General features: G+C 40.0%; 2 protein-coding genes across 2 annotated transcripts; both read right to left on the bottom strand.

Annotated features, from left to right (window-relative positions):
* Positions 1-2,294: 2,294 nt before the first annotated feature.
* LOC146612495 (uncharacterized) lies at positions 2,295-6,903 on the bottom strand. Its single transcript, XM_085343393.1, has 9 exons — positions 6,854-6,903; positions 5,591-5,764; positions 5,275-5,413; positions 5,070-5,158; positions 4,608-4,671; positions 3,381-3,469; positions 3,148-3,260; positions 2,908-3,064; positions 2,295-2,532 (listed from the first exon to the last, which is right to left on the bottom strand). The coding sequence occupies exons 1-9, from the start codon at positions 6,900-6,902 to the stop codon at positions 2,375-2,377; spliced, it is 1,032 nt and encodes a 343-aa protein (XP_085199519.1). The 5' UTR covers position 6,903; the 3' UTR covers positions 2,295-2,374.
* Positions 6,904-7,783: 880 nt separating this feature from the next.
* Positions 7,784-11,597, bottom strand: cfap99 (cilia and flagella associated protein 99). Its single transcript, XM_085343375.1, has 15 exons — positions 11,358-11,597; positions 11,136-11,280; positions 10,962-11,056; positions 10,779-10,885; positions 10,184-10,361; positions 9,984-10,064; positions 9,755-9,823; positions 9,518-9,604; positions 9,349-9,437; positions 9,019-9,223; positions 8,782-8,923; positions 8,544-8,695; positions 8,200-8,405; positions 7,936-8,116; positions 7,784-7,849 (listed from the first exon to the last, which is right to left on the bottom strand). The coding sequence occupies exons 1-15, from the start codon at positions 11,595-11,597 to the stop codon at positions 7,784-7,786; spliced, it is 2,043 nt and encodes a 680-aa protein (XP_085199501.1).
* Between the last annotated feature and the right edge of the window lie 1,223 nt (positions 11,598-12,820).

Below are 12,820 nucleotides of genomic sequence, written 5' to 3'. Positions count from 1 at the left end.
GACAGAAATGTAGCTGGAGCAAATATCCACAATCTAGATAGCTAAATGAAATAGTGATTGATGTTCTTAATAACGCCTGTGCTTTCCCTGCTATGATTCATCAAAATGACTGCTGTGCGTAGGGCTGTGTTGTGCAGTAAATATAATTATGCCACAGCATCCATCCATTCATCCATCTATTTTCTTCACCAGCTATACCAGCTGACACCTGGCAAGAAGTAGTACATCGTGGACAGATCACCAGTCAGACAGCGAGGACACAAAGGGACAGACGAACCTAACATGTACATCTTTGGACTGTAGAAGGAAACCCACGGAGGCACAGACAGAATATCCGAACTCCAACACAGTGGTTGCAACTGTCATAACATTTCAAGGCAGAACACTGACACATATATACAGTATACAACCTGCAGCAGTTACCTGTTACAGATAAAACTAGCAAAAGAGGATTCAAGTGCCTGATTAATGTTGAGAATAGAGTGTGATAGTTCAAAAAATATTTCCATGACTAATTTCTAAAGAATTGATTGATTCATACTTCTGTGGTTTTAGGCATCCTCAGCATCAGCCTGACTCCCTGATGGAAGGTGTCAGGCTGTGGGGGGTTGTAACGGCCATCTGTTCTTCCTGAGGTGCGCGGTTCTCTCCAACTGTGTATCTGGTGTTGCAGGAGTACTGCAGAATGATCTGGGGAGTGATCAGAACCCCGATGGTACAGCGCAGACATGTCAAACTAATTATTCATGTGAAAAAGCCCAGTAAATATATGAAAAAGAGGAGCAATTTCAACAGAACATCTCAATTTGTTTCTCAATTCTCAATTACTGTCTGTAATTGTTGAACAGAAGCTTTTTTATTATTCTTGTAGAGCCATTGTAAAAAAATTAAAAAAAGAGAGAATTTTCTATAGCAGATAACAGGAACTTTTCTGTCATTTAATTGTTTATTTATTACTTAACTACTTTTTTGTGGCATGAATGGCCATGGTGGGGGAGGACTTTATCAGTAGGAAAAGCTTTAAAACGTATTCAAATACATTTTAAAGTCAAAACCATTGCCCTGCTTCAGAATGTCTTTTAACTAATTTTACTTTCAAAGCTTTGTAGACAAGCGACACATGTAATGTCAGCTGTGGTAGTTATAAAGAGCTGGTTAAGACAGTGTTTGTATTTCTTAATTCTCCGCTTAGCAGAAGACAGTATAACACCACATTCACAGCATACAGGAGCAAGAATTGAACAATTAAAACACAGCCTAAATTACACTTTCTACACACTAATGGAAGGTATAATATCACCAGATTTACTTGAAGGCTGTTATAAAAGCACTACTCTTTGCTGCTGGCAGGCCATTGTACTGTCACTGTTTGTCTTTGATAAAATACACTACAGTTTTGTGTTGTATGTTGCTGAAAGGCAGTTGTTATTACACATTCTGTTCTGATATTAATTACGTTGTTTTTCTTGGTTAAATTAGCCAGTGTCTTTCAAAATGTTTTGAAATCTGTGAAATGTGAGTCTTTCTTGAGTTTTAAAGTTGTTTATAAAAAGTTTATATATTTACATATATATATTATTTGAATTAATTACACATATAGTACATGCAGCCAATCAAAAGTTTTGAATATGGAGAATCAGTACTTGTTAAAAAGATATATCACCAAAAGATTTTTTCCTCCAGTAAATAAATTAATATGAGGACACTAATGATAACAGGTGCTATTACTTACAACCTATTAACGGTCATTCGAAATAAATTACTTTATACTGTCCCAGCATATTAGGACAAATTATCAAGACAATACAGATTTTTGTTTTCATTTATTTTAAAGCTAGTCCACAATATAACATAGCATTTGAATAGGGTTAGAAATCAGAATATTTTATTTTCTTCTAAAACATACAAATATAACCTTAAAAAGCAGTTAAAAAACCTTTAAGCAAAAGTATCTAAAAAGAAATATAATTAAATTAAATTTAAAAAAAAAAAAGTATCATCCACAGTTTACACGTAATCACTGAGACAACAGATGTTAATGTAAGTGCACTGAAACAGGAATGCAAAGTAAATCAATTACCTTGTTAAAAAAAAAGTGCTTTTCATAAGTGAAAAAGGCTGTCACCAAGCAGAGGGATGTATGTTGTTTTCGTCATTCCAGCGTACCTCTCATAATCGAATAACCTCACTTACACAAGGAATGTTTTTCTCTGAGTGGAACGATTGCGACAGAAAGAATTCACCAAAGAATCAACCTCCACTGGCCAGTGATTCATTGCAATTGACAGGCTGGTGGTTTGATAAGGTGTAGTCTCTAGAGGGGAGGGAGGGAGTTTTATCAGTGTTTCAGTGTCTCTTCTTGTATCTTAGTGCTTCACCAGCCCGCATATACAGGTTCTGCATCACAGGGCAGGCCATAGTATCGTCCTTGAGGTCGCTCTTTTCGTAACAGTGGAGCCCGGGCTACTGTCAGCTCTCCGTCAGTTTCTCTTCGTCGACGTAAAAGCATTAAAATGATAAAAAGTAAGGCCACTGGAATAAAAAACACACAGACATATATGAGAGAGACACACACGTCATTACAGGCATAGAGTGCTTTAGCATGTGACCATGACTCCTAATTCAATTCACTATATCTTTATTTGAACCACCTGACAGGACTGCATTTAGCCATAAGAATTGAGCTTGAATTAACATGGCTCATTTACAGTTATTATATATCAATAAACAGGACTATAACTGAGTCAAGTTACTGAAAATCCAGTTTGTTTCATCACTTTTTCCTTTTTTCAATTCATTTGAATGTGAATTTTACAGAAAACAGGCAACTTTATGACCCATTACAATACCAGACACAAAAAATAAATAAATCGCTTGGATCAAACAATCGTTGTTAGTATTACTCACCCCCTCCTCCAATAACTAACAAAGCAATAGTGACAGGAGCCAGTTCACAAGTGTCCCCTGCTTTGCGGAAGAAAGTCTCCATGCAGTAGCCCGGAGCCAGGCTGCCCTCTGGACAAAAGGCATCACTCGGACACTGAATGGGGTTCACGTCAGGACTCTGAGAGAATAACATGCTCTGTCGCTAAATATCTTTTAAATGCACACGCATGTATTTCATCGGAGAGAGTGTGGCGCACTCACAGGGCAGTAGTGATTCTCTGGGCAGATATCACAGCTTTCCTGGCCCCAGTGGATCTGAAAATAACCACTGCTGCAGATTTGACACATATTCTGACGGGCGGCCTTGTACATACCTGTTCAAAAATCACACATCACTGGGATGGAAAGCAATTCTTATCTTTCTCTATTGCAAGCCACAGCAAACACTCACACAAATGACTAAGTGACAGCCCATTTAAGATACTCTAGTTTACCTGGCCGACATGGAGAGCAGTCCTTAGCGGCAGTCTGCAGAGCTTCTGTGCCTCCAGGACACATCTGGCACTGAGTACAACCCGATGAGCTGTCAGGAAAAAAAAACAAACAACATTTATAGCTGTAAAATACATGTGAACACTTTGGAGCAGGTCTACTGATCAAAGATCCTACTAATAATATGAATGGTTGTTGTCAATAGTTAACAGTTAGATCAGTGGATAAAACAGTGACTACTGGAGAAATGTTTTGTAACTTGGTGGTGGCAGGAGGTAGTTCATCAAACTAAAAAAATAAAGAGAGGCCAAGTCCCAAACACTATTTTTAGCATCTGTAAATAACATATGGAGTCGTGGCTGTGAGACATCACTTCCTATCATGGCAGCAGCCCAGGAACCTGCTGGCAGACGCTGGCAGTGAGGAGATAGGCTTTCAGGCTTGGCTGGCAAGTATGGACAGACTAAAAAGGAATATCGCTTTTATTAGTGCAGAAGCAAACTTGCAATCAGCCCTAGGAAGTGCTTTCAGCAGGCAAAGAGGTCACCAGACTCTCACAATGAAGCCTTGAAGCTCTGCCAATGGAGAAGTTGCTTAATATGACTATGAGTGTTTAATGACTGTCAGTTTCTAAATGGTAAAAAATAAATCCCCAGATCCACAGAAGGAGCTAATATTGTTGCTCTTTTACACCCACAGTTTAGCTGTGATTAAGAATCTTGCAATACGCCTCCCTGTGAAGGTTATTTGGGACACGTCATCTAGACCGCGTGAGCCTACATATCCTATCTAGTCTGGAAACTCTCAAAAATAACCTGGGAAAATCCAAAGGAGTATTAGCCCCCTGTAACCATATCTCAAACTGTAATGGAGGGATAATGCATTTTTGTCATGAATCAAAACTACATTCATTTCAATAGGAGTCACATAAACCACTTAAACAGGGCTGTGCATGCCATTCGTGACTTTGTGCCAGCTGCAGATTACTCAAAGCAGACACTGTGTAGCTAGTCCTGTGTGTGTCTGTGCGTGTGGGTGTGTTTGTGTGGCGTGCAACTGTGCAGGCAACTCAGAACCATGAGATGAAAGCATGTGATGCTCAGTTTGGTGGTTAGATAAGTTATTTTCCAAACACTGAGTTCTGCTCAGTTACAGGGCAACAACAACAAAACAGAAAAATGGACACACAAACAGAAATGCAGTCCCAGCAGCAATCAGGTCCAACTTACTTGCAAAAACGTCCTTGTGCACATGGTTTACATGAAGTAGAATTACCCTGCGATGAAAAGAAACCTAAAAAACGAACAGAAATATACATAATTTGTGGTTTTGAGTTATAGATATCAACATATACTAATGCAAGCATATCTATAGACTTTAAGGGGACCTGTTCAAATTTCCTGAGATAACCATAATACAGATATCACCTCAGAGTGACATCATATGGAAAAGCTACCGAGCAAATGTTTAGAGGAGTCTGAAGCCTGAACCTTAAGCTATTATTTGAAACCACATCCACTAAGAGGATCCATTGTTTTGTAACAGAAAATAATCAAAAGCATAAAGCGTGCCTTTCTCTTTAAGTTGTGTGTATTTTATAGCAATATTTTACAATTAAAGCATATGTATGGGAATCAACACTCTCTGTTTTCTGATATAGAAAACAATGAGTAACTGCTAGATAAACAAACCTGGTGAGCAACTTGTGCAAGAGTCTTCACCAGTGTTATTGTTGAAGGACCCAGGAGGGCAAGGGCGACATAATGGACTTCCAATGAAACTGAAGTGGATACAGCATATGAAAAAATTATTAGTGATGTAAACTCTGGATTTCTATTTAAAAAGAGAGAAAAAAAAAGTGAAGTTTGAATTTGCTGGAACAAAATTAGTCTTTACTTGGTGTAGAAGCCCCGGCTGCAAGGTAGACACTGCTGCTGTCCTGCTAGTGGCTGATAAAATCCTCTGGTGCATGGCAGGCACGCGCCAGGAAATACACACCGCCCTGAGTCAGGACAGCACGTGCACAGAAGGGTGTCTGGGGGGGATTGACAAAAAGTTGATTTTACTCTTCATTTTTGCTGCTTTAATATCATACAGCTTATTTTAATATCAACAAAAGCAAAGCCAGGTACTTAACAGAAAGGACATTAAATATAGCATATTTAGAAATATCATAAAATAAAGCCATGGCAGATGATAGTCACTGACTCACTGTTGTCGTACTGTGACCCCGGTGCACATGGCTCACAAGCAGAAAGGTTAAAAGTGAAGCAGCCTGAGGTGGTGCTGCTGAAAATCACGGGTGTCGGAGTCAGACTGGTCACATTTTCGATCAGAGTGGTATCTGTCACAGCAGGAGTAAGAGTGGTCTGGCTCACCACTAAGCCTGAGAAGGAAGGACACAATGGTATATATGCGGTCAGCTGTCTTAAAAAGGTTCAAAAGTACCTAAATGTAGTGAAAAAGTTATGGCTCGAGTGCATAAAAGCAAAAATATGTGGTATGATCACTAATAATTAATACAAACAGTGTAAGCAAACATTTTGGGGGACCCTCCTGCATACCTTTTCTTTGAATGTTTTCGTTTATTTATTAGTATTGCAAATAATAACCAGGATTTTAACTCCTGTCTCCCTGCATCTCTCCATGATTCAGTCTCCTGCTTTGAAATGTTGCTGTGGACTGAGGTTGAACCCTCACGTCCCTCCTCCCTAGACACGCACTGAGCTAGGACACAGCCTCAGGGACACAACAGAAGTATGAAAAATAAATGTTAGCAAGTGGATGAGTGACCTGAGAGCCAACCTTGCTGCATTGCCTTTATTAAAAGAGGAAGAACTTCTTCAATCAACTATAGCTGAATGATTTTACAAAAAGTTTATCCAACAGGGAAAGAAAGAAAAAAAGGTGGCTGCAAAAGGTATAGGCACATCAGCAAAACAGAGCCCACATTGTGGTAGTAATCACATAAGCCTTGCGCTTAACTGCTTTCTTGAATAGGAGCCATCCTCCTCATGAAATGCAATTATTCAGAAAGGGGTCATATGATTTCTCAGCTCCAGTCTCCTCTGGGTTAGCAGCAGTTCTCTCCCAAATAGATATGCTTCTTGAATTACAAGTCAGGGAGTTTGTAAAAACGGATAAAATTATATTAACAGAAATACAAAAGCAATAAGTACCACGGAAATACAGTGAGCCAGTGTATTAATTTCATTATGGTGTCCTGGTGCAAAGAAAAGTGTGTGTAATAAAGTTTTGCTTTGAACAAAGTCTAAATTACATGATGCAACAACATTAGAACTGATTCTACTGTTTCTATACTTTCAATAACAAACCATCAGCACTTTTCAGTAGTGAATTAACCTAAGGTGACTTCATGCTTTTTTTCATACTATATAGTAAATCTCTGTATTAGACCCTTGGTTTATAGGATTACCGCCGCCGTTTCGTTAACGGTACAAGCCACTCCACTTACCTATGAAACAAGCGGCGGTGATCGCAGCCAGAACTCCCCGACAGTCCATGCTCCAGTCAGATTACCGACTGCAGCCACCAAACAATGCTTGTCTACAGCATCTCATCTCTTAAATGTGGCAGCGTTTCCTTTGTTTTCATAGAGTACGCTGTCAGGGGAATCAGCCCACTCATCAGTGTCATATGACAAAAAGGCATCATGTGATTTTGGTTTAGAGGGAAAAAACCGAGAGAAATGGGCTCAATTCAAGACAGATCTGGTGTAGTTACAAGGAACAACCAACAGGGACACCACCGCCTTATTAAAACATCATGCATTAGGCTCAGAGTTGCTCCCGGTCCGCAGGTGAAGCGATTCAAACTAGGTCCAAGCAGTAATACGAATTTATCATGAAAATTACTTAATTAATTTTTACAAAAAAAAATAAAAAATCATATCATTAATATACTTTATGTTGCTTTGTGCTAAATATAGAATATCACAGAGAAATGTTATTGTATATTGTTCAATTCTTGTGTCTATGCTTGCAGTAGTTCTCTTTTTTGTTGTTGTGGATAGTCCCAAAAGATATGATACTTGACTCTTGGTATTTATTTAGTACAGTAAATTGGTAGCAAGACGCAGAAAACCACAGAAAGCCACAGAAAACAGTATTGTTTAGGGGAAGGGAAACATTCCTCATCAGTCACGGTTGAAGGCTCGCTTCCTTTTTTCATGTTACGTACAGACGTGAGTTTCGATAACTTTGGCAGTAATTGAAACAAAAAATAAAAAAAAGTCGTAATACTCGACTGTTGCAGAAAACCAAGCAGCGATCAACATCAGTACATAAGTGCAACTTCAAATGACTGCACATGTTATCCACACGTGTTTTATTAAATTAAACAGTCATAAGATTGCAGTGCCTGATAAACACATTTATAGCTTGAGTCAAGAAAAATTCTCTACAAGGCGCGACAAGCTCTGCTCCAGCTCCTCCCAGCTTGTCACACTCGCCTGGCAAAAGAGGAAACAGAGAAAGGAGTTATGGATACGTTTTATTTCTTCTTTCATTTCTTCTTTGTTGTGGACTTTACACTCACCTGGCTGTGTGTCCCTGTGTGTCCTCCTGTCTGTTCAGGGGCTTTGACCTTGCTTTCAGTTTGCTTGAGCTTTTGACGTTCTTGCTTTTTCTCTTCAAGCATCTTGTTCAGAGCTAAAACCGTCTCATCCTGAGCCACCACCTGCTGAATTAATTCCTTCTCGGCTTTCCTCTCCTCTTTCCTGCCACATGCCAAAACTAGCATCAGTACATGCACATGTGCACATTTCTGCGTTTGAGTATTTTTGTTTGCCACTTTCCTGACCTGATGGCCGTAGCTTGTGCCAGGACGCTGCTGTGGAAGTTGATGGCATCCAGCTTCTCCATCAGCTGCTGCTTCTGTTTCTGCTTCTCCTCCAGGATGAGCTTCCGTTTCTCCTCCTGCTCTGCTTGCTGCTTGTTCTTCAGATGGGCCAGCCGCTCCTTCGTCTCATACAGCGACATTTCTCCCAGCAGCTCATGGCCTACAGTCTGACATGGGATTAGATAACTGTGACACAGAGATCGATAACAGCATCTCAGTATAAGATACAGAACTGTGCAAAAGTCTTGATCCACATTGAAACCACTTTTCTTTTTTGCATAGTACTGCAGCTTTCCTTCACTTACGTCTGTGTCATCAAATTTCTTGAATTTCATGCGAGGAAGCGACTCAATGCAGTGAATTTCTCGGATGACTTCAAATTTGCGGCTCATCTCTGCCTCTGCTTCCTCCAGTGCTTGACGAAGCAGCTCCTGGTTCTGTTCGGAGACTTCTTTCACTGTGAAATTTGTCATGACATTGATGTGAACAGCAAAAAGAAACACGTGAAATGCCCCGTTTGACAAGCTGCTTGAGGAGGCGCACCTATGCTTTGCTTCAGCTTCTGTAACTTCTCTTTAGCTGCCTTTGAATTCTTGTGGCCATCTGCCACTTGCTGCACCAGATCCTTTATTTCCTTTTCCTCTTGCAACCTTTTCTCAGCATATCTTTGCATCAGCTGAGCGGTCTAGAAAAAGCAAACAAGCCATAAAGAAGACGACAACAAGTTTAATCCTCTGTGAATTCCTTTTATTTATTAGTTGCCACTTGGTTTTTACCTACCTCTTCTTTCTTCAGCTGCGCAGCCTTCTGATTGCGCTCCATTATACGTTTGCGGGCCAGAGCTGCCTCCTGTTCACTGATGCATGCCTCCAGGTGTCGGCGCTCAATCTTGGGCAACTGCTCCTGAAGGTCCTTCTCACGCATCTCCTTTTGCCACTGCAGGAAAGATGAAGGATCGCGCTCGCCTTGCACCAGCCGCTCAATTCTGTATTAAAAACAGACGCACAAAGGACGCAACTTTTCATGTGTTTGATTTGCACTTCATCCTCGTGGAGCACTATGCAGACACCTTGGAAAAGGTCAAAGTAGCAGGTAAAAGCTGTGCTGTACCTTTGGACCTCCTCCTCCACCCAACGCTTATACAGTGCCTCCTTCCTTAAAATAGCTGCATTGTTGAGTTTGATCGGATAGCTGACAGCCTGTAAAAAATATACACATGACAGCAGATATTACACCAACATTAGGCTATCTAGAAACCGGCAGAGTACTTAGGTCTTACCTTATTACTGGAAGGAGCTCCACGGGAATGAAAGGAATTAGGCTTGAGCCTTGAATCCAAGTCTTCCTCAATCTTGGACATCACTCTCTGTGGAACAAGTATGAGATGGTGTTGAAGCCAACAGAATACAAGCCCACCCTCACACACACACACACACACACACACACACACACACACACACACACACACACACACACACACACACACACACACACACACAGTCACACACATACACACCTTTGTGTGCTCAGACTTCTGTGGATTTCCACATCTGAACTGTTTGATATTCGCTTCATACAGAAGCTCCTTTGGTGGAAAACAGATAAGCGAACTTTTTAATGGCAGTATATGTAATTGAATTTAAAAATATAAAATTTTTTGATAATATCTACTATTATTGAACTTAAATGTGCCAGCTGCCGTTTAACTGTTAAACATATCTTCTTTTGTATTAGATTCATTGTACCTGAGCCTTTTGATGGTTCTTCTGTTTATTCTCCTCGATTATCTGCTTCTCCTTTGGAGCCTTGTAGGTGCTGCTTGGTACCTGCATGACAAACAAGAGTGACGCACCAGCCTCTACACAGTTTACAGCTTACATTCTCTTTAAGGATTGAGGACATGAAAAATTCTCAAATTAAAGGACTTTTTGTAACTGATACTGACTGGTTTGCATTTCTTCTGCTGTGGGATGAGCTCGGGCATGGGTAGAGGCCGTGGTTTAGGTTCGGTGAGGGCGAACTCCTGGGGCTCAGTGGTTTTGGTTGCAGCTTTCTTGAGCAGATTCCCTTGAGAGATCTTGACTGCAAGCTGGTCCATGAGAATATCTATCTCAGGGCGCCACCTAAAGGACACACACGCAAACATTTGGGTTGTCTGAATTTGAAATGCTCTGCTCACAAAACAACCTCCACTGGAATACTTGTGCACATTTCTGACCAGACTGTGAGGAAACAGACTCAATGATCAATGGCATGAGCACCCCTTAGTTCCCTATTCTCTTGCATGTTCACACTGAGCCTATGTGACAGGAATGAAAGAGTCTACAGACGCTGTGCCGAACTTCATGTGACTTCAGCGTCAAATCAATCACTGAATACAGCCCTCAAAGGATTAAAAATTTTGTTTGCTACTGACTGCTGTCATGTCTTTTTGTTGTCAGTGAATTACACAATGTGTAGATTTAAGTTTTCCATTCATTTTTTGAGTTATTATAGTGTTATTACCTAAGTAGTATTTTTGTTTATCATGCTTTTCTCACCTGAGTAGAGGCCCAATCCACTGTTTCTCCACAAAGGCAGCATCATAGATGTTGTTCCACTCATCCTGTATCCACGTGGTGAGGTTTGAGAAGAAGAAACCTAAAAACTAATTTTGAAAAGTGAAACATAAGAAAGCTGCTGATTAATTTCCCTCTTCTGCACCCAGAATTTGTGTTTCTTACCATGTGCATTTTCTTGATGTCCAGAGATTTAACAATGCTGCTAAAACACTGAAGCCCGAGGTCATCAAGAAGAAATGTGGCCAGGTAACAGATAACTGGGGAGCAAGACGATCATTAAAACGTGTCAGTTCTTTTATTCAGGCTGAAATCAGGAGTAGCAATGAAGTTACTCACCAACAAACTGGCTACGTTCACCTCTGGACACTGATTTTACGTGCTGGCCAAAGAAGGCATTGATGACTACATCCAGCAGCTTCTTTTGCTCAACACATCCGGAAACAACATCAAGAATGAACTTCCTCTGCAGCATGTCCATGTCCTGTGACAAAACAAGAAATACAGACTAATCAGAAGCAGGCCTATGCATCCACTCACATTGATCTGAGTCTGACATACCTGCAGATCCTTCATAGCATCTTCTGTGAAGTCATCCAAACACTGTCTGCTAGCTCTAAACTTGTCGAGGAGTTGAACGGCTTCCTTCACAAGTGATGCATAGTTTGATGCCATCTTAAATCCACTAGAAAAGCCCAAAAATAAACTGTTTATATAAGCAAAGCTCACGCATTGAGAGATGAGAGAACAAACAGTTCTCCCTGGGATAGACAAGCCAACCGGGCTGCTAATGAAAGACATCAATTCACAAAAAACATTTGCTGTCTTCGACTCATAGACAGTCTCCAGCCGTCTCTGTGTTGCGTCGTTGCTTAGCAACAAAAACAGGCGTAAACAGACATACGTCCCAGCTCGAAATGTTAAACGAGGAATGCTTCAGCAAAAAAATTAATTATTTAGATTCAAAAGAGGCGTTTTATTATTGTTCAGTTTAACATATTAAATATTTCACAGTTTTAATCCGTACAGATTAACAGAGTGCCCTCCTCATCCTTTGTTGGCGTCCATAACAATAATAATGACGTAGCGTGTTGTGACGTCTTGCTGGGGCTGTGCTGGTCTCCTGCTGCCTTCATGTGCTTTTGGAAATTCTACAATAGACAGAAAGCGATCAAATTGACACGTTAAAACATCTGGTCAAGATGGAAACCCGTTCTAAAAACCGAAGGAAAGTTGTTGGCTTGTGCTTTAAAAAATGATGATTTTACAAAAAAATGTGTTTCCTAGCTTACCAGGGATTTTACGTTGTTGGTATCTGAGGGACAAAAGCTAATTACTGGGTAAATCACATGCAAACTGGGTTTTTATTCTCAGAATCGAGCATCTGAGTTCCTGGTTTAACCTGATCATCATAATCATATTTCTTAACCGGAGTGAAAACAAAGTCATTTGTTGAATTTAAATTAGGAAATACCAAACTAATGTTATGATTAATCTATATGTGATGTATTAGAAAACAGAAAGTTGAAATGACTCCAAAATAGCTTCTGGACAAACACACACTGCTGATGTTAATCATGTAATACAGGCGAAAGCTAAGGAATAACCTGGAAGTGTATTTTGAGTGAAAATTGTTTTCCCCACTGATATTTTCTCTCTAATCTCTTTTACAAACCTAAAAAATGTGCTTAATTTGCTGCTCCTCATTTGGATGGTCTTTACTGCAAAGAATGGCATCTGTACACATCCTAAATCATACATTTATTTGATGAAATTTCCCTGTATTTGCCTGACATTTGATTTTAAAGTTAAAATTAAACAACATTGGGCTACTGTATTGTTTTTCTCACACAACTTAGTTATAAAAACTGAAAACCTCCACTACTCATACTTAAATATATGCATACACTATTGATATAATCTAGATAAGGGGGGGTCAAACCCTATTTCATCTCAAGTGGGCTGGGCCAGCGAAGCTATTGCATAACATTTTAAGAAGATAAAAATGTTATTAAATAAAATGT

The sequence above is a fragment of the Diplotaxodon limnothrissa genome, linkage group LG19 (genome assembly GCF_057381915.1).
Source record: "Diplotaxodon limnothrissa isolate DT_005_m linkage group LG19, D_limnothrissa_male_GT1.1, whole genome shotgun sequence".
Lineage (NCBI taxonomy): Eukaryota > Metazoa > Chordata > Actinopteri > Cichliformes > Cichlidae > Diplotaxodon > Diplotaxodon limnothrissa.
Note: the sequence above shows the minus strand (reverse complement) of the source record. Positions and strands in the feature narration are given on the sequence as shown.

Excerpts from the sequence above, each read along its gene's own strand:
- LOC146612495 (XM_085343393.1), bottom strand. The coding sequence starts at position 6,902 with ATGGACTGTCGGGGAGTTCTGGCTGCGATCACCGCCGCTTGTTTCATA. Across the intron at positions 5,414-5,590 it reads GGGGTCACAGTACGACAACA|ACACCCTTCTGTGCACGTGC; the intron begins GTGAGTCAGTGA and ends AATCCCCCCCAG. Across the intron at positions 3,470-4,607 it reads GCACAAGGACGTTTTTGCAA|CTCATCGGGTTGTACTCAGT; the intron begins GTAAGTTGGACC and ends TTTTCCTGACAG.
- cfap99 (XM_085343375.1), bottom strand. The coding sequence starts at position 11,597 with ATGTCTTTCATTAGCAGCCCGGTTGGCTTGTCTATCCCAGGGAGAACT. Across the intron at positions 8,117-8,199 it reads GCACAAGCTACGGCCATCAG|GAAAGAGGAGAGGAAAGCCG; the intron begins GTCAGGAAAGTG and ends GGCATGTGGCAG. Across the intron at positions 7,850-7,935 it reads ACACAGGGACACACAGCCAG|GCGAGTGTGACAAGCTGGGA; the intron begins GTGAGTGTAAAG and ends CTCTTTTGCCAG.